At 47.3% G+C, this 21,765-nt stretch overlaps 3 protein-coding genes across 3 annotated transcripts; 2 read left to right on the forward strand and 1 right to left on the reverse strand.

Moving 5' to 3' along the window:
* Positions 1 to 548: 548 nt before the first annotated feature.
* Positions 549 to 7,247, forward strand: LOC138207796 (tripartite motif-containing protein 16). The gene is made up of 5 exons (XM_069165309.1): positions 549 to 630; positions 4,992 to 5,018; positions 5,164 to 5,226; positions 5,619 to 5,758; positions 6,493 to 7,247. Exons 1-5 carry the CDS (start codon positions 582 to 584, stop codon positions 6,898 to 6,900), a joined length of 687 nt encoding a protein of 228 aa, XP_069021410.1. The 5' UTR covers positions 549 to 581; the 3' UTR covers positions 6,901 to 7,247.
* A 2,039-nt stretch (positions 7,248 to 9,286) lies between these two features.
* akt1s1 (AKT1 substrate 1 (proline-rich)) lies at positions 9,287 to 12,639 on the reverse strand. Its single transcript, XM_069165310.1, has 6 exons — positions 12,506 to 12,639; positions 11,303 to 11,995; positions 10,913 to 11,201; positions 10,668 to 10,751; positions 10,354 to 10,553; positions 9,287 to 9,847 (listed from the first exon to the last, which is right to left on the reverse strand). The coding sequence occupies exons 2-6, from the start codon at positions 11,708 to 11,710 to the stop codon at positions 9,710 to 9,712; spliced, it is 1,119 nt and encodes a 372-aa protein (XP_069021411.1). The 5' UTR covers positions 11,711 to 11,995; positions 12,506 to 12,639; the 3' UTR covers positions 9,287 to 9,709.
* A 2,450-nt stretch (positions 12,640 to 15,089) lies between these two features.
* On the forward strand, positions 15,090 to 21,579 carry tbc1d17 (TBC1 domain family, member 17). The gene is made up of 17 exons (XM_069165429.1): positions 15,090 to 15,178; positions 15,809 to 15,904; positions 16,014 to 16,091; positions 16,187 to 16,298; positions 16,431 to 16,614; positions 16,704 to 16,812; positions 17,330 to 17,500; positions 17,612 to 17,737; positions 17,816 to 17,919; positions 18,019 to 18,113; positions 18,200 to 18,316; positions 18,993 to 19,093; positions 19,237 to 19,336; positions 19,945 to 20,042; positions 20,173 to 20,289; positions 20,396 to 20,482; positions 20,823 to 21,579. Exons 1-17 carry the CDS (start codon positions 15,152 to 15,154, stop codon positions 20,979 to 20,981), a joined length of 1,881 nt encoding a protein of 626 aa, XP_069021530.1. The 5' UTR covers positions 15,090 to 15,151; the 3' UTR covers positions 20,982 to 21,579.
* The last annotated feature ends 186 nt before the right edge of the window (positions 21,580 to 21,765 follow it).

The following is a 21,765-nucleotide window of genomic DNA, read 5'->3' on the forward strand; positions in this document are numbered from 1 at the left end:
GCTCCCACCGAGTCGCTGGCTGCCATCTTAAAATACTGGCGGGGGTGGGGGGGGGCGCGCTCACGCTCCCCGCTGCAGAAAACAAGCACCTGTAGCTTGCGTCGGGGTCAGCTCAGGTGCGGCCTCAAGGTCAGCGGCAGTCGGTTCAAAGTTGTAGCTAAATCGTTACGGGGGGAGTTGACGGGAAGACGTCCCTAAACCTCCCCTTCATTTATCGTGAAAAAGCTTGTCTACGTCATGTCATCTGAATGTGTTCGGGGGGGGGGGGGGGGGGGGGGGGGGGGCGCAGAGGGGGGAGGGGGGGGGGGCAAATCAACATGCATACTTGGGATATACTGTCCTGGGTATTTGCTTGTCTCCATCAATCTGATCTCTGGAAAGGATCATGAGTTTCATGTGACCGGACCGTCCCCTCCCTGACAGTTACATCCAACCAAAATGTACGCACCTTCCCCTCCTCGCCCCCTCCCCTCCCCCCCCTCCCTCCACTCATTTAGAAGTTAATAAGAGTGACCCCCCAGAAAGACCGAGAGAGACTCACAAAGCGAGCTAACCAACCAGAGAACCCCCCCCACCGCCTGATGACCCAACGAGCAGCCGACAGAATCATGCCTGCACCCAATAAAGCAGGTAAGAAGCCGTCCTCACCTGAGGGGGGACAGGGGGGACGTTACGGAGGACGTCGCGTGTCTTTAATCTTTTAAACTGCACTGCGATCGACATTCGTCGCGTCAAACACGAGGAAGTCGTACTTTAATGGGGGCTAAAAGGGAAGTTGAAGTGTAGTAATTTAAGTGTTGTTGTTGTTGTTTTTTCTACATTTAATAACTCAAAAAACCAATTTGTGAACCTTTTTACAGCATTTCATTGTTGTTTTTTTTGGACAAAAATAAAATCTGTTAGAAAGTGAGTTTGACCAGGAACTAAACCTTCCTCTTCTCTTGGTGCGATCCCACCAAAGAAACTGCACCGACCCCGACGTCAGTAATCCTGCAATGTGATGTACCTGACTGTACTATTTTTCTATTTTTCACTCTGCCAACACGCCCCCCCCCCCTCCCCCCCCTCCCGCTCCACCCTCCTCCCCCCTCCGCCTGTCACATCCAGGTAAAAAATTAACTTACGGCCTGTCAGGGTGTTTTATTACCAATTTATTAGGTGTTCCACATGTTGTTTATTCGATGTTGTGGAGTTGCCTCATAGTGACCATCCCTGAACGTCCGCTCCGAGCCAAACGTCTTTCCTCACCTTGGGATCCCGTCACTTCCCCCCCCTCCCCCCTCCTCCTCCGCCCATTAATCATGTCGATGGGGTTGCCTCCCTCCCTCCCTCCCTCCCCGGGTGGCGGCGGCTTCTCCTGCTCGCCGAAATTCCCTTCAATGTCAGCTCCCGTTTCCGTCCGTCTGTCTTGTGTCTGTCCCACCTATCTCGCTTTACCTCATATTCTTTCTCTATTATCTACTATCTATTATCTATTATCTTTCCTTTGGACATTTGTAACCCAATGCTCATTGTCTCTCCATCCCCTCATACATAACCCGAGCCGCCACCCCCCCATTTCTCCCCCCACATTATTTCCAATCCTTCATCTTTGGCTGCCAGAGGAAATGAAGCTGCTGCAAAAATATTTCAAGTGTAAAAAAAAATATATATATATATATATATAAATGCTCATCTTGGCATTATTTATGATGCTCCCGTTTAAAAACTACACATCGAAAGTCGACTCACCATAAACGAAAGAACTTTTGTGCGATTATTCGATTATGTTTGCGGCATGAAGATAAAAAAAAATTAAAAAAAATAAAAACATGATGGAATAATTCAGACAAAGATTCAGATTAAGGGAGATGAAGAGAATTTTATTGTCGTATGCATTTAAAAAAAAAAGGCGATGATATACCGTACAATGAACTTTGCTCGTCCTCCCTAACCCTGAAAAGAAAATATGTATAAATATTTTCAAAATCTAAAATAAGAAATAAATATAGATAAAGTTAAATAGTTTACAAATATAAGTAATGAACTGCTAACCAGAAGAAAAAAAAGTCCCTTTAAAAGACTTTTCCTCCTGAATTCTTACTTTTCCCAGAATCCTCGTCCATGGATGTCAAAAGAATAGATCGAAGAACAAACATAGAACTAGAATACAAATATAAGAAATAAATTTGTATTCTATTTAAGTAGAAAAAAAAAGTGCCTTTAAAATGTTCCTCCCGAATTTGTCCTTTTCCCAGAATCCTCTTCCACGTATGTCCTCCGCGTCTTTTTCTCACATGTTCGTCCGCCGGGCTCGCAGCCAGAGAGAGAGAGAGCATGGACGCTTGACAGGAACCAGAGGGATGAGTCTGGAGCTTCTCCTCCTCCCCCATCCCCCCACCCCCACCCCACCCTCCTCTTCCTCCTCCTTCTCCTCCTCCTCCTCCTCCTCCTCAGCTCACTTGTCCTCTGATCTTGCTGCCTCAGTGGGATGTCTCGAACCCGATCTGCACAGATAATGTGGCTATGTCCCACCGACAGCGGAATCTGGTCTCACCTCAGGACCCTCCAAAACAAACAGTTCCCATGATGCACCGGGGCGGGTCCCGACGCTGACCTTTCCCTCGTTGCCGGCTGCTGCTGCTGCTGCCGAGCCGGTCACGTTCAAAATCCTGTCGAGTTACTCGCTCAAACTCCTCCTGAGAAATCGACCGGCTCTTCCTTCAATATTCCCAATGAAATACCCCCCCTCCCCCCCATCCCTTCCTCCCTCCCCCCCCCACCCGTCTCCTCTGCGTCTCTATCGCTGCCGTCCGTGTCAAGTCATCCATCTTTTTGAGCAGCTGTTGATCCCGCTGAGCGAGGACAAGCATCCGCAGGTTTAACCTCCTCAGAGCGGACAGCCGCAACATCTGGCGCGCTTCCAGTCCGCCTGTTCATTCACCGCCGGGCTTCATACCTCACTCCGAGGTCGCCTGAGGCGTCCGCTCCATCACCCCCACCCCCCCCACCCTTTTCTTTTTTTTTTCAGATAAGGACGCCAGACGGTATCTTGTAGAATCGAAGATGACCAACTGACCGTTCCTCTCAATTTGTCTCCAGTAATTCCCCTTAATGCCTCCTTCATCGCGTCCCCGTCTCACCTGCTGCGTTCCTTTATGAAGGAGGGATCTGTCACCGGCGACTTTCTGCTCCGATGACAACTTCACGACCTTCACTCGACCCGCCCGTGGGCTCCCCCCCCCCCCCCCCACTCCCCCTCCCCCTCCGTCCATCTGCTGTCCGCCCGTCACGTACGCGCTCGAAACAGACGTCCGACTGCTTCCTTTTGAAGGCCGAAGTCGCCGCTGAAGTCGCCCGAAGACACGCGGACGGCATCCAAACCCCCGAAACCTGCTCCGCAATCGGACCCCTGAGCCTCGGTCGGGTCCGACTGATATGTCGGCGTGCCCGGCCAATTATCAAATTCTCTGGGTCTTATAGCGGCTTCGATTGTGCTCGGCATAATGGTCTCCCGCAGATCATCTTATATTTAGCTTTTTAATTTGGACACGGTGGTGTTTCGGTAATTTAAGGAAGCCTTCAAAATCCTCCAAATTTAAAACTTGCCCGGCCCCGACCCATTCTCCGGAACCGCCACGGCGCCGCAGGCCAACACGATTCAGGGAAACGCCACCCCGTCACATCTGATGTGTTGCAGATGTTCGTGCACCCGGCTGCCATTTGTCCTCCCGGTTGTCATGCCGCTGGCGTCCTCCCAGGGTCACGGCTTTGGCTGCAGGTTGTGTTTCGGCGGGCTCAGACATGTGCCGGACTCTCCTCTCCTGCCCGGGGCACATGTCCCGAGGCCGCACGGAGATCTTGTGGAAAACGGGAGGCTTTTTTTAAATTTCGTCAATAAATCCAGTTAAACCCAGCGAGAGCCGTGATTTGGACACCGACAGAGATAACTTTAGAGATGTGGGTTTTTAAAAACAAGTCACGGATGTCAAACTCCTCCAAATAGTCACAAAACGAAACAACAACAAAAAGAGAAAAGAAAGAAGAAAACCGAATACAATCAAACAACCCAAAAAAAAAAAAAAGCTTAAAATTGAGCGTCATTGAAACAGAAGGAAGTGTTGTAGATTCATTAAAAGGCTCCAAACACGCCTGAACATCTCTACAGGCTTAATGAAGGGCTTCAGATGTGATCAGTAGCTCCAAATTCATCCCAAAACTCACCTGTAAACTTTCACTTCAGAAACATCCACCGTGAACCGCGTGGCACTCAACATTTCGTCATGAAATTGCCCAGATTTGTTTCAATTTCATAAACGTTGGCAAAGATGAAGTTCTTATTTCGATGATAATGAAAATGAATCATCATAAATCTTTGAGTGTTTTAACAGCCTGATTTCAGTAATATTAGTGGGAGGAAGAGGTTTTTTATGTTTTGGTTTTTTTTTAAGCATTAAAGTCAGACTTAATGGAAGTTAAGGTTAATTAAGAGCGGACTCGGTCTCCGTTGAGGAGAGAAAGCCTGTTCAGGCCTCCGAACATGGAGGTCAGAGGGAAATTGAGGCTCTTCCGTCTAATTCTGGACCAGAGGACGAGGGACAGACGAGTAAGAATGATGAGGTAAGAGTTGTCTGTGTGAAATGTGAGGAACAGAAACCGGAGCCGGGCTGACTGACGGCGGACCCGCCGGCGACCCGTACTTGGAGCTCACTTTTCTGAGAATGTCGAGAGAGATTTCACGCACACACACACACACACGCACGCACACGCACAGCGGACCAACTCTGGAGGAGTGAAGTAACGCCATCGTGCAGAGAGCGCATTTCTGTGCACACATAGCAGAGCAGCTCCTCTGTGATCGACAGGAGGAGGAGGAGGAGGAGGAGGAGGTTTACAGGACCCACCCGCGGTGTCTCTTTTGTTAGACGTGTGCTAGACAGAGAGGAAGGAAACCTCTGAGGAAGGAAGAAGCAGCAGTGAAAATGACTCTCTCTGTTCTCTTTCTTCTGCAGGAAGAAAAAGCAGCAGCGCCGCCGAAGGTAAACACCGACACGGAGACTCTGAGATTGTGAAGTCTTCGTAAACTCGGGGGATGACGAGATCCGCGCACATAAATAAACAAGATGGCATCGTGTAATCCGGTCCCGGTGAAGTAGTAATTCTTCTCTTTCTGTCTGTCTCCAGTCAAGCTGCCGCCGTACGAGCCAAACGTCCCCGAACCGACCACCAGGGCCGACTTCATGAAATGTACGTCTGTGGAAAGAAAAAAAAGAAAGAAAAAGAAAGAAAACCCAATTAATGACACGCAATAATAATTAAAGAGGGAAACAACAGTGTCTAATAAACGTCATAAATTCTTTTTTTGAAAAGAAAAATGAAAGAAAACATTCACACTCGGGTTTTAACGCTGCAATTAACAAAAAGATTCATGAATTAATGAAATTATTAAGTTAAATATATATTTAGTTTTCTTTTCTTCTTTGGAAATCTGAAAAACAAACTTCTGCGTTTAACTTCAAACTCATTCATTTTGAAATTGTTATATTAGTGATTTAATCTGTGCTGTGATGACACTGAATGATCCTTTTTTGATTTCTTTTTTTTGTTCTGCTCTTATTCGTCCCTCCGTGCCTCCTCAGACTGGATCTCGCTCTCTCTGGATGATAAAACCGCCCAGAAGCTGCTGTGGATCTCGGAGGGCAGCACGAAGGTGGCGCGCACGTCGGACGCCGTGTGTCCGTATCCCAACAGGCCCGAGAGATACGAGCACTCCCCGCAGGTACGCGGCCGGACGCCGGGAGTTAAAGGAGCAGTGTGTAGGATTTGGTGACACCTGGTGGTGAGGCATGCACATTGCGACCGACTGCGTAATATAGATGTTACTGAGGTACAAATGACAGAGTAAGCTCGTGAATATATATATATATATATATATATATATATATATATATATATATATATTCACCAGAACTACAGACATCTAAGTGCTTTTTTTTTCTGTTTCCATTCGCACCGATGTTTAATTGGCTCATGAGTTCGACCAATCAGTGCCCACAAAGAAGAAGCAGTACTTCCTCCAACAGTTCTGCAGGTTCCCCGGGTCTGAGTTGGGCCGCAACTAAATATTATTTCCATCAGAGACTAATGTGCCGATTATTTTAACAACTTTTTCTTTTTTTCGCCGTAAAATATCGGAAAAATCCTGATTATAAGCTTCCAGACTCTGACTTTCACGTGTCAAAAGACACGTTTAATTACCTTCATTCATCATTGTGCTTCAATTTGTTTTCGGGAGTGATAAAAAATGTTTTTAAAAAATGAACGACTCGTCGTCTCTCGGGAACGTTTCTCTTTCTTACTATTCTGATTATTTTTACCACAAAAATATTTATCACGAATGCAAGAAAAATGCACAAAAAGAAAAATGTACCCCACTGAGGTAATATCTCAACATCGTTTCAACATGCTGACTTTCGTGTGCCCCCCCCCCCCCCCTTCCACCCCACCCACCAGGTGCTGTGTAAGGAGGGGCTGCAGGGCTACCGAGGGTACTGGGAGGTGGACTACGGCGGCTGGGTGGTGGTCGGGGTCGTCTGCGAGAGCGCGCCCCGGAAGAGCCAGGACGGGCCCTGCGGCCTCGGGGAGAACGCCGGCTCCTGGGGCGCCGGCTGGTCGAGCTCCTGCTACCAGGTGTGGCACAACAGCGAGCACGTGGACGTCGAGCTGCCCGCCATCCCCACCATGGGCGTGTACGTGGACCAGCCCGCCGGCATCATCAAGTTCCTGCTGGTGGAGGACGTCGACGGCGAGAAGGAGGTGCGGCTGATCCACAAGTTCAAAGCCAGCATCGGGGAGCAGGTTTTTCCTGCGCTCTGGGTCGGCACCAATTCCTTCTGCCTCCTCCGGAAAAAGGATCAGTGATTGGATGAGAGGTGTGTGTGCGTGTGCGTGTGTGCATGGGTGGTGGTGGTGGTGGTGGTGGGAAGGGAGGGGTGCGTTTGAGGAACAAGTGTTGGGAGTCGGAGCAGAACCGTGACACCTTCGTAGGTTGTTTCTGCTTTCTCTGATGCATGAAGAAAGCTTATGGATTTCATATTTTACTTCATATTGTGTATCTATTTCTGTATTTTATTTAACTTAGACAATAGTTTGGGAGGTTTTTACTACACCGTGTTTTTTTTTTTTGCATGAGCTAGAGTGAGTCTGTATCTATTTCTTTTTCCTTTTTTTATGTGCTGAATGTAAGTCAATAAATTATACTATTGTGTAAATAACCCGTGACGTCATCTATTACGTGAGCGACGCTGACCCCCTCTAGAGGCCAACAATAATACTGCACCCTGAACATCCGCTCACACACACACAAAAAAAAAAAAGGAATCACACAGCGAGTCGTTTTCTTGGTGTTGCTCCTTTAATGGAAACATAAAAGTATTGAACAGAACATTTCTTTTTGGAAATGTCACGGATGTCAGACATTTTTTTTTTTTTTTGCTTTCAAAACAACAACCTCTCTCTCTTTCTTTCTCTCACATGGTCACTTTCTCATTCATTCATTCATTTTCAACAAGATATCTGGAGCAAAAAAAAAAACTAAACAAAAACCCCCCCCCCAACAATACCATCCCTCTAAAACTTAGTATTGATTTACAATCATTCTATCAGTCAGTCATTCATTGGCAAAAAGTAAAAGTAAAAAAGAGGCATGTCATGAGGAGGTGCTGGTGTCCTCTGCTCGCGTCTTGGAAAAGAGCCACAGCTTCATGTTAAGTCAACTGTTCCTCTGGTTTCTACGCCCTTGCAGGAATAGACTGGTTTCTTATGGGAAGTGGGGCGGGGCGGGGGGGTGTCGGGGTGGGGTGGTACGACGACAACAGTCCTGTTGGTCATCTAACCCGCTCGATGACGATGAGCAGACAGAGGAAACACGAGCCGACAGTCGAAGCGGACCTCTTCGTGACGAGAGCTAAAACGGCCGACGGATGCGAAACACTTGTTTTTTTTTGGTATTTTAACGCCACTGATAACGGAACGATATCGTCTGCTTGTAAAATCTAGACTCTCCCTGATATAGCTTCAAACTTTTAAGAAACATTTTGGGGAAATATTTTCATCCGCTTTTTTCCCCGAGCGACAGATTTAAAAAAAAAAAGAAAAAAAAAAAGATGGAAACTCAACAAGCTCAACATAAACACAGGAAATACAACCGTGTCAACTCTGAAACTCCTTTAAAAGCTTACTTTTGTTTAATCTAAATCACAGAGCGATTAAAAGCAACACTTAAAAAGGTGGGATTTTGTCAATTTTGTGACGTTACAGAGCACCAACGTTTACGTCATTTCATTTCAGGCCGTAATTAAATTCACGTCAGGCTCTTATTCAATAGGTAATTCACAGTTGGAGATATCGTAATTTTGTTTTTGTTTTTTTTGGTGGGGAGGGGGGGGCAGCAACGTCTCCCATTTCACGACGGCAGCGTCAACAAACCGTTTTCTAGAAAGCCTTTAAAAGGAGCAGTGTGCAGGATTTAGTGCCCCCTAGTGGCGACCAACCGAACAGCCCCTCGCAAAACTTGTGAAAAAAACACGTGCAAGGGAAACATGGTGGAAGAGGCCCCGCCCACTCCCCGTGTAGACACGACGGGCTAATTTTAACGAAAGCAACATGATTCTTAGTTTCAGGTGATTATACGCTAATGAAAACATAATTGTGAATACTAAATTCCCCCTCATCTACCTTTAGATCGCCCCAAAAAAAAAATCCTACAGACGGCTCCTTTAAAGTACATCCAAAAAGGAGCCGGACGGTTTATTTGTTTCCGGTTTAAATTAAATTGTCAGTAATTTCACAGCTGATTCAAGTTTTAGTTGAAATGATGTAATCGCCTGGAAGTTCTTCGAGGCGCTGTATGGGTGGATGAACTATTACGGGGTTGGCGCCCTCTACTGGTTGTGCAGAGTTTCAACAAGCTCGAAAGAACATTTTAAAGATCCCCTGCCAAAGTTTTTTATTTTTTTTAATTTTTTTTTTAGCTTGTTAGCATGTCCATGTGTTTATGTCCTCCAAGACATGTCATGAGTGAGATAAGCGGTTAACACTGACACCCAAGTTACAGCTAATTTAAGACATTAGAGGATTTTTTTTTTCTTCTTCTTCTTCTAAATATGAAATTCTCATGAACACCAGTGAGTTTTTGGGGTTTAATTAATGTCATGAGAGGAACGTGAGCTTTAGACGTAAATTTACATGTTCTTTCAATCTTTATGCTAAACTAAGATAACCCCCCCCCCCCACATCCCCCCCCCCCCCCACCCACCCTGTGATCTCATTACTTCGCAGGTAATCCGCTTCACTGTGATCCGTGGACCGCACACACACACACACACACACACACATCCAATCCTCATGTAGTGTTGTAGTGATGTAGTGTTGTGGTGTTGTGGTGTGTATGTGGGGGGGGGGGGAGGGGGGGGGGAGGGGGGGGAGTGTGGTTGTAGTGTTGAGAATGTGTACTGATGTTCCTAACAGCAGTTACTCCTCAAAGCATTCGTGCCGTTAATTTTGGTTAGTGAGAAATAAATGGAGGTTCTAGCTTTTACACTGCTTCACATCCCGGGGAAGGAGGGTGGGAGATGGGGGGGGGGGGGGGGGGGTTCCTCCGTCACCACGACGACCCATCTCCCCACGTTTCCTCTCTCTTTCTCTCTCTCTCTCTCTCTTTCTCTCTCGCTCAGTGTTTGAGGGAGAAGTCGCCCGTGTTGAGGCGCGGTCGCGGCAGCTCCCCGAACATCTCGGTGCCGTCGGTGGCTCCGGGGTCCCGCAGGGCCTTCATACTGGCAGCGATGTGCTCCAGGTCGGCGCAGCCCACCTGAGAGACACACACACACAGGTTACCATGACGATACGGGGACGGTCAGGAGGGTGAATGGAAAAACCAGAAAAAAAAAAAAAAAAATCGATTCACTTACTCATCCTTAATATACATTAAAGAATAATTAAGAAGTTATCGGCCATATTTTTTTTGTTGATTTGACAAAAAAAAAAAAAAAAAAAAATTATATTCTTAGAATTTGCCAAGTTACAGCAGGGAGGTAAATCTTTTGTCTCCACTTGACGAGTTAATAATTGGGAGCAATCGTTGTTGGTTTTGTGGCGATTAAAAAAACAAAACAACAACAACAACAAAAAACGAGCCCACTTTTGTTGACTCTAACTCCACGAAACGCTCAAACTAACTACGTTTAAAAAAAAAAGTGCCCTCCGTCTTCCCGGCTGATCTGATTTGGTCGGCCGTCGACAGGCTTCGACCTTTGACCTGAACTTTTTTTTTTTAATGAGGGGGGATGGGGGGATGTGGGGGGTGTCTCTGCTCACCCGCTCTCCGCTGCCGCTGTCGCCCGGAGCGGCCCGGCTCCCTCTGCAGGCCCACACCGGCACCGACACGGGCAGCGAGCGGGCCAGAGCCATGGAGTGAGCCTGGCGGGACGAGTACGCCTGTCCCATGGCCATGCCGCGAGTCGCAGGAGGAGGAGGATGATGAAGAGGAGGAGGAGGGGCGTCCTCGCTCAGGGAGCCTGACGCAGACAGAGGAAAGAGGAGGCGTTCAACAAAACGCGTGCATCGAACACGCGAGCGGATCTCCCAAAAAAACAAAAAACAAAAAACAAACAACAACAACAACAACTCACCGTCGGTGCTCTCCTCCTCGCCGTCGGACTCGAAGAACGGCTCGCAGTCACGGGACAGCGAGTCCTCGTCCATGGAGAAGACACCTGGAGCGCAGACGTGAAACATTCACTGCAATGACGCGACATTGTCAATCACAAACTTCGGAGGTCGCCCGACGGAAAGCGAATCAGCATTTTTGTCGTCTGAAATCTTTTTTTTTTTTTTTTTTTTTTTTTTTATTTCGACTCCCCGAGTCGTTCCTCACCTGCACTTTCATTCCCGTAAGGTCGTCTCTCGTCCATGTCCTCCTCCTCTTCTTCCTCCTCCTCTTCTTCCTCTTCCTCCTCCTCCTCCTCTTCCTCACACTCTTCTTCCAGTTCTACGATCCCGGCCTTCCGGCGGTCCCGGTCCGCCTCCAGCGTCCGCTCCTCCTCCCGCTCCCCGCCGGCCTGCTGCGCGCTCGCCGCCCCCGAGCTGTAGATGGACGGGTAGCTCTGCGAGTACAGTCGGCCGTTGGGACTGACTCCGCCCACCCCGCCGTCACCGGTAAAGCTCTGCGACGACAAAACACGGGAGTCACGCGGGCACGCGCGCCACGGACGATTTTTTTTTTTTTGGACCGAAACCGGTGCGGCGCAAAACGAGTCCTACTCACCCCCCTGTGTCCGGGGTCAGAGGTCAGGTCCACCGCCGGCTTGGCTCCGCCCTCCCCCCCGCCGCTCTGGCGCGTGTGCTTCTGGGCCGTCAGCATGGTGGTGGAGTGCAGCACGCCGATGTCGTCCACGTAGCGGCGCGCCGACTCGGCCAGGAAGCCCTGACCCCACACGCTGTAGGAGAAGCCGCAATCCCTCGGGAAGACGCCGCCGCCGCCGCCGCCGCTCTCCCGCTTCCTGCCGCCGTCTCCTTCCCCCGTCGACGACCGGAACTTCTTGCAGGCCGTGAGGACGGCCAGGTCGCAGCCGGACTTCTGGCAGTACGCCTCGGCGGCGGAGAGCAGCGCCAGCCAGCTCTCCCTGTGGTTGTCCGGGATGTCGGGCTCGGTGGACCGAGTGATGGAGGCCATGGCGGTGCTGAACTCGTGGCTGGAAGAGACGGGACGCCGATGAACGATTGGGGAGGGACGGGGCCGACGCTTCGCTTTTTGGTTGCCGTGCGCGTGCGTCTTGCTGGCGTCCAGATAGTTTCCCACTGATGGGGACGCAGAGTGGGTGAAGAGGCACTGGGTGAGATATGTTGGACTTGGTAGATGGGCCGGGAGTGGGGCTGGAGTAGAGGGGAGGGGGGCGGTGGAGTGTCCGGAGAGCCAGGGGAGAGAAGAGAAGAGATGTTGCCACGTTGCTGGTGATTCCTGGGAAAACATTAAAAAATAAAAATACAAGTTATCTTTAGAAAACGTGGTTATGAAGCTGCTGCAGGTTTATGCAGCATATGTGCAGGTATAATCTCCCTGCGTGAATAATGTGCGCTGGGATTGTCGCGGCCTGGCCTGCCTGCCCCCCCCCTTCCTTCCCTCCCCCCCTTCACCTCCTCCCCCACCTCCTCCCCCCCACCACCCCCACCTCGGTCAGCTGCATGACACCAACCAATGCTAACTCCAGGAGCTACTGCCCCGTTAGCTCTTTGTAAATCCTCTCCACTGATCCTCTGCAGCCGTCGTGTCTCCACTCACACCGCCCTAAGCTGCTGCTTTTTGTTGTTGTTGTTGTTGTTGTTGTTGTTGTTGATCTTGTTTGTGCCAGCCTTCTGTGCAGCCTCCTCATGACAGACCCACATATATTTCACCTCCATTTTTCGGGCTCCAGCGGGAGCCGAGCCTCGGAGGTGCAGCTGACAGGGAGGAGGGGAGTCGTCCACCTACCTGTTCGCTTTCTTTCTTCCACGTTGCCGGATGTTTATCGAGCTTAAACTTCTTTTTAATCGCACGTCTGCAGCCCTCTCCCACGGTTTCTCTCCCCTAGCTAGGCTCTCCACCAGCGGCAAGCAAGCCAGCGAACATCGAGCCTATTTTAATCCTTTTAGACATTTCAAAATAAAAGCCGGACGTGATTTTTTTTTTTTAATTAAATTTTTTTTTTCTCTCTCTCTCCTCTTTTGTGTTGTTTAAGTAAAAATGTAAAAGGACATTTTTGGTATGTTATTACGAATAACGTTTTTTTTTGTTTGTTTGTTTGTTTGTTTGTAACCACAGCGACATAAACAAACAGTAGTTAAGAGATCAGTGATTTTTAAAATGTATTTTCCAGAAAACGTTTTCTTGTAATTACCAACGAAACGTCCAATAAACTTCAAATATATTCATATCAAGTATATTTTAACCATCACTGTTGCCCAATAATTAAAGTACAATATATACAGTATTCCTAAAAATGTAAAAATAAAAAAGCGCAATAAAGTTTCCTATGCACACTGAAAGAAATATTTTCTATCAAAACAGTCCAAATAATCATTTCCAAATTAAATCGTTATTTAAGGATTCTCTTTTCTTGTTGAAAGTTTCGATCTGTAAAGTGCTTGCCAATCATTTTTTATCAGTTTGAAATATTGATCATCTGCAGTCAATATCATAAAGAATTCTCCGTTATAGGAATTTATTTTTTTTAGATAAACGTTTAGTTTAATGTGTAAAAAAAAACCCACAAAAAAAAACCTTTGCCAACATGGTCAAATGTACTCAAGTGACGTTTTTAATTTCAGAGTTAACTTTGGCTCATTTCCGGTTTTAGCTCTGGCTAACTTGACGCGGCTCTGACGTCACCTGTTTACTGACTTTCAATCGAACGCACGTTGCACACGTGACCAAGGTCTGTGGGCGGGCTCGTCCTCGTCGCGTCCTCGTGCACGTGCACCGACTCCCCCTCACCTTCACCCACCTAACAGCTGCTTGAAAGTTTCACGTTTCTCCGGTCGAGAAGACCGAAGATCAACAAGTCGCTGCAGCTTTAATCCAAATGAAACGGAGCACAACAAACTGGAGGGGTGCAACGATAAAATATAATATATAATACTAATTATAATTATAATAAGACATAACCACCTTGCTAGTATTAATACATATCTAAATTCATTGAATACACGTTGTTAACAAATAACATGAGGCCAGGAAATATGTAATTTATTCTAACAACTAAATAAACAGCCCTGTGGACTTGCACGTGCTCGCCTTATTTTGAAAGATTTTGCAAGTCACACACGGTTGTTGTGTCTTTATTGTGAAAATCCATCACACCTATGTTTTCAACTGCTCATTTCAGACCAAAACAATATGTCATATTATCACGTGGCAGTGGACAGAATGTCATAATAATAATAATAATAATAATAATAATAATAATAAAAGTACCTTCGCCAGCATGTTTCTCCAGTTGATTCTTGACCCAAACGTGTTTAAAATTGAGGATTTACTGTCGTCTAGTGGTCATTTTGAGAAACTACAACACCAGACGTGTCTGCTGGTGGAAAATGACCGTTTCAATGAAGATTTCTGGGGTATTCACTGTCCCGGACGCGGTTTTTGAACATATCGTAATTACACGTTTTTGGCCACTTGGGGGCAGCAGAAACCTGCAAACTGGTAAATAAGTATTCCCCTTTGTGCTCTGGTTTGGTCTCCTCCAACTCCTGATGGAGCTATCTGCCTCCTGAGCGTCACCAAACTACCACTATAGATTTTTTTTTTCTTTCTCCACAGCCGTTACAAACTCCTATCTTCACCAACCACCCATTCATTTGATCATTTTATTGTCCTTGGTCACAATAATAAAAAAAATATTGTAACATCTTTTAGGTTAGGTTAGGTTAGGTTAGGTTAGGTAGTTACTTTATTAATCCCCAAGGGGACATTTTTTTCGCTGCAGCTGCATACAGGAAAGCAATAAAATAATAAAAAGTAATAAAATAACAGTAAAAAATATTAACTATAAAATGCACAGTATATACAGTACAGTATATATATATATATATTATATACAATATATATATATATTTTATGAGCCTCAGTCTATCTTGTCTTTATATAATTTATGTGCCCCTTGCAGAAATATGCATCGCTATTGTGCTCAGATTTAAAAATAAAATACCTCCAGTTCATACATTAAAAATATATTTTAAAATATATTATTCAAAATAACCAGAAACTAATATTACTACCTGACATAAAAGTGCGTTTATATGCCCTTCAAAATAACGTAAACTGGAGCAGTGTATCTTTTATATACAGTCAATGGCATTATTTTCTTTTTAAACTCTATTTAGAAACATGCATACATCTCGTTTCTTTACACGTCAGTCGAGTATCAGCTGCATTAGAGTCACACCTCTAATATATAATATATATATATATATATATATTGTAAAGCATTTTAGGAGGTGTATATATATATATATGTTATGCCGTCTGATTGGCTACTTGTGTCACGTGACATCACAGCCCGACTTTTACGTCAGCAGGAAGTGTGACAGTGTGACGTAAGGGTTTGTTTTGGATGAACGGCAGCAAAACAAAAACATGGAGCCCAACGTTGAAGATTACAAGGTACATTTCCAAGGTTTTTTGTTGTTGTTGTTGTTGTTTCGTTTGTATTGTTTTTCACGGGCGGTTTATTTCAGTCCCGCCGTGTTTACATCTTTTCGGCGGAGTTACTCGTTGGGAGTTAGCAGGACGTTAACACTCGGGAGCTAGCGATCGGTTTCCCAATAACGTGTCGATAAAAATCCAAAGCAGGACGCCGAGAGCCGCTCGTTGTGAAACCGGCTCGGATATGAACCGTCGCGTTGTTAAAAACGACAGCTGTAAATATGTGATCAGACCAGTGAACTCCGCTGGACTGTAGTTTTATCACAGTAAAGTCTCCCCGAGTTTGTGAGCCCTGAGGAATCTCTTCAGTCATGTGACATGTATGTGTCATGCAGTTTTTTTTTTTTTTTTTTTTTTTTTTACCTGAAGAAATATTCAGCTCATTTTACTGACATTTAAAGTACCAACAGAGTCCAACTGTGAAAGTTAAAGTCCTGGTTTGACTGGTTAGTTTTTTTATATGTGACGTCATGAGATTATTTCTAGTGTTTGGGAGCCGGTTTGAACTACTTTAAAATCCAGAGACAACAGGACAAAGTTTCTGACCCACAAATGTGTATTCACTTTTTTGGACTTTTTTTTTCTCAGCTGATATTCGAGAAGGAGGGCGTGTACCTGCACACCAACGCCAAGAAGAGCAACCAGGACACGAGCATCCCGGGCTTCATCCGCGTCGTGGAGCGAGTAAGCAGATCTGGGTTGAGCCGAGTCTACTTCAGGTACCCTCGAAAGAGGTGAGGGGGAAAAAAAAAACACCCCGCCGAGACGGCTGACCGTGTCCTTGTTTTCTCAGGCCGGCGTGCCGGCTTTGGAGTGGAGCCCCCTGGAGGACGAAGGTCGCTGCGCCCCCGCCGTACTCTACTCCAGAAAGGTCAGCGGCCGTCTGATCGGTCGATACTGCGCGCCGACACATCGAAAGGCGGTCGCCGATATTTATCTCTCCGATAATTTCCTTCCCCCGATCAGGACGGAGAAGGAGGGGAGGAGGACACGAACTTCGACCCCGGGTACGAGCCCGACTGGGCCGTCATCAGCACGGTGAAGAAGGATCGGGAGCACGTCCCGGTCAGAGAGTCAGGTGCGGTCCGCCGACGCCGCCAGCTCGACTTTTGAGAAACCGGGTTTTCGGACCAACGAATATCCTCCTTGTACCCCCACCCCCCTCTCCCTCCCCTCCTCCTCCTATCCTCCCCTCTCCCCTCCCCCGCAGGTCAGTGGGCCTTCTCGCTGCCTCTCTGCGAGCTCTACTCCCTTCGGAGGGCCCGCTTCTCCCTGGGCCGAAACTTCCTGGTGCTGACGAGCCGGGGCGGCCACCCGCTGCCTCCTCTGCACTTCCACCGAGGGGGAACCAGGGAGCTGCTGCGGGCGCTGCACCGCTACATCATCCTGGACCAGTGAGTCATCTCATCCAACATATCGCATGGAGGGGGGGGGGGGGCAAAGATAAATATTAACCTCGCGTGGTTTCTGTGGTTGTGGTCAGGTCACCGGTGGACGGGCGGCTGTTCCTCGCCTACCCCCACGACTCGGGCGCTCTCTCTCAGTCCTTCGACAAGCTGCATCTCCTCGACGACGGCTCCGATCTCGTCTCGGTAATTCCAGCTGATGGTTTTTTTTTTTTTTTTTTTTTTTATATCACCGGAAGTCTCTCGCTCGATGTTTAACTTCTCGGCAATTGAAGTCAAACGTCTCGCTGTTAAACCAAAAGTAGCAGCCGGAGTGAATGAACTCATCACAGGAACACGATGGAAATAAGCTCAGTTGTGAATTTTTTTTTTAATCCTCGATCAGTTTAAAACAAAATTCTATATGAAGTCTGTCTTATTTTGTCAAATAAGTCTTTCTATCGGCGACAAAAACATGAGCCAGTTTATTTTTAAAGTGCGTATAAATACAACGTACGTTAACCAAATTGAAACCCGGTAAGCAATAAAAATTAAACTAAAGGGAATAATTCAAAACTATTTTAAGCCAAAACAACACCTGAAGTTATACACGAGACGACATTAATGCTGTAAAAACTCAAATCAGAAAATGTTAAATATGTTTCGAATGGAGAAATCTTCTCTTCGTGATTCTGCTTCTTTCCCCCCCCCTCCTCTTAATCAGAGGTTCATCCAGGACCCGTACGCCACCACATTCGGTGGATTCTCCAAAGTCACAAATTTCTTCCGGGCGGCGCTTCGGCCTCCGGACTCCCCCGCCCACCCGCGTGGTCCTCAGGATCCCAGTTTGCCCTCCCAGTCCGACGAAGAGCCCGGATTCGAGCTCATCACCTGCGTGAGGAGAAGAAACAGCAATCGGAGTCGTGACGTTCGCGGGTTACGGATCGAAATGTAAACGTTGTTTTTTTTTGTTTTGTTGTTGTTTTTGTTTTTCTCCCCTGTTCAGGGCGTGGAGCTCGGCCCCAGACCCGACGTGACCAGGGGACCGGCTCTGGACCGGTGGGAGGAGTTTCTGGACTCCGAGGGCCGCGTGAGGAACCCAGACAGGGTCAAAGAGCTGGTGTTCCGAGGGGTAGGACGGTGAACCGGGTCACGGTGGATCTCCAGCTCCCCGTTTCAGCAGATCTTGACGACGCTCTTCTGTCTCCAGGGCGTCAAGCCGTCGCTGAGGAAGGAGGTGTGGAAGTTCCTCCTGGGTTTCTATCCGTGGCGCAGCACCGCCAAGGAAAGGGAGGACATCGTTCGGGCCAAGACGTGAGCGCCACATCTCCCCCTCCGCCGCAGAAACGCAGTTAAACCGTTGGGAACTTTTTCCTTTTTAAAGCGCCGCGCCTCCCCTCCGTGTGTCCGCAGGGACGAGTACTTCAGGATGAAGGTGCAGTGGAAGTCGGTCAGCGAGGAGCAGGAGATGAGGAACTCCCTCCTCAGAGGATACAGAAGCCTGATAGGTCGGGGCAGGAGCGCGCACTTTGAGTCGGAGCGGCCGGGTGGACGCGCCGGAGCTGAAAACCGTCTTTGTTGTGTGTTGTGACAGAGCGGGACGTCAGCAGGACGGACCGACAGAACACCTTCTTCTCCGGGAGCGACAACCCGGGCCTGGCGCTGCTGCACGACGTGCTGATGACCTACTGCATGTACAACTTCGACCTGGGTGCGTATTGAACGGCAGCCGGGCCGCAGTAAGAGCACGTCTTCGAGCGTCCGGCCCGCTTCGCTGCAGCGACGAAAAACGTGTCTGCTGCTTGATCATTTAAATAAAGAAATCAAATGAGGAGCGACGGTAAGAAACCTGAGCCGCAGTACGCAGCCCAGTATGCCGTCTTTTAAATATATCGCATTATTATTAAGAAGATTTTATTTTTTTTAGCGGTAATAAAATGATTTTCGGGGACATTTCAATCATAAAATGATAAGTTTAGTTGTAAGGAACTTGTTTAAATGAGAGCTTTACAAGTAAAAAAAAAAAAAAGTCTTGTGGAAGACTTATGCACATAAATTGGTGAGAGGACCTCCCCGCCCCCCCACCCCCCCAAAATTAAGTTTTTTGTTTTCTTTTTCAATTAAAAACATGCAATTTGACATCATTTTGAACCATTAATACGACCAAATCTGTGTTTTTTAAAAAAAAAAAAAAAAAAAAAAGAAGCTAGAGCCGATGATAAATAAACAACATTTTAAAAAGCACGAAGACAAAAAGTCGTTTCGTTTATTTTGATGACCTAAAAGCTTCACATCTCATCAGAGAGCCTGAAGTCAAATTCAAATTCAAACTAACTGCAGCTAAAGGTTTCTTCAGCTGGACGCAGACATCCTGTGTTTGTCTCCAGGTTACGTCCAGGGGATGAGCGACCTCCTCGCTCCCATCCTCTTCGTCACCCAGAATGAGGTGGAGTCCTTCTGGTGTCTGACGGGCTTCATGGAGCTGCTGGTCAGTAAAAAAAAACAAAAACAAAAACAAAAAAACATCTCAGTATCTGTCACAAACCTGCAGCAGGTCAGGAAACTTCACACTTCATGTGTCTGACTGACTGAACACGTTTTATTTTATTTTTTTTATGTTTTCCTCTGCAGCACCAGAACTTTGAGGAGTCTCAGGAGGCCATGAAGAAGCAGCTGCTTCAGCTCAGCGTCCTGCTGAAAGCTCTGGACCCGGAGCTCTGCGACTTCCTGGGTCAGTACCGACCAGTCCTCCAAAACAAAAAAAACGTACACTCGTATAGATCGATTGTTTCCGCCCCACGGAGGATCGTTTCCCCGAATCGGGTTCAGGCGCACGCACAAATTATATTTTTGTGTTCAAAGGACCAGTTGAACTTGAAAGTCCGTCGTCATGGCAACAGTAAAAGCCGTTTTGCAACACAGTCCGCCTGCCCGACCTGCCTCCTACCTTACAAGGAGACACGCTGGCATTATGCAGACGTCATCTGACTGCCGTTCTCTGTACGACCACTAGAGGGCGCTTCGTTTCAGATCCTAACTGTGGCTGTGAATAAGCTGCTTTGCAACTAAAAGACCTGTGGCATGGTTTTTAGGTGTTTTTTTTTCGGGAAGATGACATGTCTGATCGGTCGGCTGGTATTCAGACTGAATGGTAATCAAATTATCTCGAAGAAGCCCGGAGACGACGCTGGGAACTTATAGCAGCGAGTTATGAGTGCGACCTTTTGATTTGACACGATAATTATTATTCACGACGTACATAAACGGTCAGCGCGTGTTTTTTTTTTTTGTTTTTGTTTTGGTCGTCTGTGAATTTGAACTTCTGTCCTCTTCCTTCAGACTCTCAGGACAGCGGCTCGCTCTGCTTCTGCTTCCGCTGGCTGCTCATCTGGTTCAAGAGGGAGTTCTCCTTCGAGGACATCCTCACTCTGTGGGAGGTGAGCGCAGCGTCACGTCATCTCAACCGAAGTTTCCAACACGAAACTTGAACCTTCTCGGCCGTCGGGGAGTTCGTGTCGTTTCCTCGGGCTGGACCTTTATCATCGACGTCCCGTTTTCTTCCCTCAGGTCCTCTGGACTCGTCTCCCGTGTGACAACTTCCACCTGCTGATCGCCTGCTCCATCCTGCAGTCCCAGAGAGGAGAGCTGATCGGCTCCGACCACGACTTCAACACCATCCTGAAGGTGTGTGTGTGTGTGTGTGTGTGCGCGTGTGATCACAGATTACAGTATCTTTGCAGGCTTATTTAACCCCCCCCCCCCCCCACCCTCCCCTCTGATTGGTCGGCAGCACATCAACGAGCTGACGATGAAGTTGGACCTGCTGACCGTGGTGTGCGGCGCCGAGGCCATCTACCTGCAGCTGGTTCAGTGTAAGGTGAGACGTGTGTCAGGAAACTCTCCCACTGTGTCCAAATACTATAAATATATATATATATATATATATATATATATCTACTACATACCTGCAATATATTTGTGTTGCCAAATGATGTTAACTACAGTACAATTTGAGGTACTTGTACTTTGCAGTTGTTCTACATCAAAGATTTTGCATAAAAACACCGATAAGCTTCGAACTGTAAAAAGCACAAACGAGAAGAGTTCTTAAAAATCTCAGGAGGTGAAAACACTTCATCACACGTCTAAATGTGACATCTTCTCCTCCCTCTTCCTCCTCCTCCTCCTCCTCCTCTTCCTCCTCCTCCGTCCACCAGGAGCTCCCTCTGAAGGTGCTGCAGGTTCTGGGTCTCTACGCCCCACCCAGCTCCGAGGAGGACAGCCCCGCGGACGGCGAGACGCAGCGCCTCCTCGGCCAATCGCAGGCCGGAGCTGCTGCCTCCTCCCACTCGGCTCCCGGTCCCTCTTATCCTTAAAACCTGCAGGTCAGCTGCTGGACAGACAGCCGCCCACATATTTATATATATGAAGTGTATGTATATATATATATATATATATATACTGGATCCAATGATGAAGACTGTTGTTGCGTGCCGTGACAGGCAGGGGGCAGCGTCGAGGCTTCTTTCTTTTACAATCCACCAAGTTCGAACACTACAACCGTCGTTGCAGAGCCGTTTTCCTCGTCTTACGTATTCGTCCTCCTCTTCTCTCTCCGTGTGTCCACGTCTCTCTCCTCTCCGTCCTCCGTCTGACGCCGCTGGTTTCACGCCTCGTCTTAACATCTCTTTCTCACCTCGCGTCCTACTTTGTGTATTTTTTTAATTTAATTTTATCTCACTGTCCGCCCTCTACGGCTCCTGAAAAGGGAAGAAGATGAAGGATTGCACCTGGTTAGTGCTGCGCGACGCCATTCCAGCCCAATGCAAAGGGTTTTTTGCACGCCTTATAGCGGTCACGTTGCTGCGCGGCCATATTTTATGCCCTTCGAGTTCATCGTCTTGTGTCATGTATCATGTCATGCCCTTTTCATCTGACGATTATTATCAAATAAATGGTTGAATATTAACAAAGCAGGCGGTTTTGAAACTGGACTTTTTCTGATGCATTTTCAGTGGTGGAAAGGTACATTTACTCCATTAAATACAATATATATATATTTTTTTTTTTTAAATCGCAATATTGATGTGACTAAATGTTTTTGAGACATTTCCCGTCCAGATGTTTCATATTCGCCAATGTTTCACAACAAAAAGCAGA

Source organism: Embiotoca jacksoni, unplaced genomic scaffold (assembly GCF_022577435.1).
Source record: "Embiotoca jacksoni isolate LCO1_2020_lvr unplaced genomic scaffold, fEmbJac1.0.p SCAF_34, whole genome shotgun sequence".
NCBI lineage: Eukaryota > Metazoa > Chordata > Actinopteri > Embiotocidae > Embiotoca > Embiotoca jacksoni.

What these genes read in the sequence shown, in the direction of transcription:
- LOC138207796 (XM_069165309.1), top strand. Translation starts at nt 582, where the DNA reads ATGACCCAACGAGCAGCCGACAGAATCATGCCTGCACCCAATAAAGCA. An exon ending in GCCTGCACCCAATAAAGCAG is followed by an intron (nt 631 to 4,991) that starts GTAAGAAGCCGT and finishes TTTCTTCTGCAG; the next exon opens with GAAGAAAAAGCAGCAGCGCC. An exon ending in AAGCAGCAGCGCCGCCGAAG is followed by an intron (nt 5,019 to 5,163) that starts GTAAACACCGAC and finishes GTCTGTCTCCAG; the next exon opens with TCAAGCTGCCGCCGTACGAG.
- akt1s1 (XM_069165310.1), bottom strand. Translation starts at nt 11,710, where the DNA reads ATGGCCTCCATCACTCGGTCCACCGAGCCCGACATCCCGGACAACCAC. An exon ending in CTGACCCCGGACACAGGGGG is followed by an intron (nt 11,202 to 11,302) that starts GTGAGTAGGACT and finishes TTGTCGTCGCAG; the next exon opens with AGCTTTACCGGTGACGGCGG. An exon ending in CGAGGAGGAGAGCACCGACG is followed by an intron (nt 10,554 to 10,667) that starts GTGAGTTGTTGT and finishes TGTCTGCGTCAG; the next exon opens with GCTCCCTGAGCGAGGACGCC.
- tbc1d17 (XM_069165429.1), top strand. Translation starts at nt 15,152, where the DNA reads ATGGAGCCCAACGTTGAAGATTACAAG. An exon ending in CGGGCTTCATGGAGCTGCTG is followed by an intron (nt 19,094 to 19,236) that starts GTCAGTAAAAAA and finishes TTTCCTCTGCAG; the next exon opens with CACCAGAACTTTGAGGAGTC. An exon ending in ACTTCAACACCATCCTGAAG is followed by an intron (nt 20,290 to 20,395) that starts GTGTGTGTGTGT and finishes ATTGGTCGGCAG; the next exon opens with CACATCAACGAGCTGACGAT.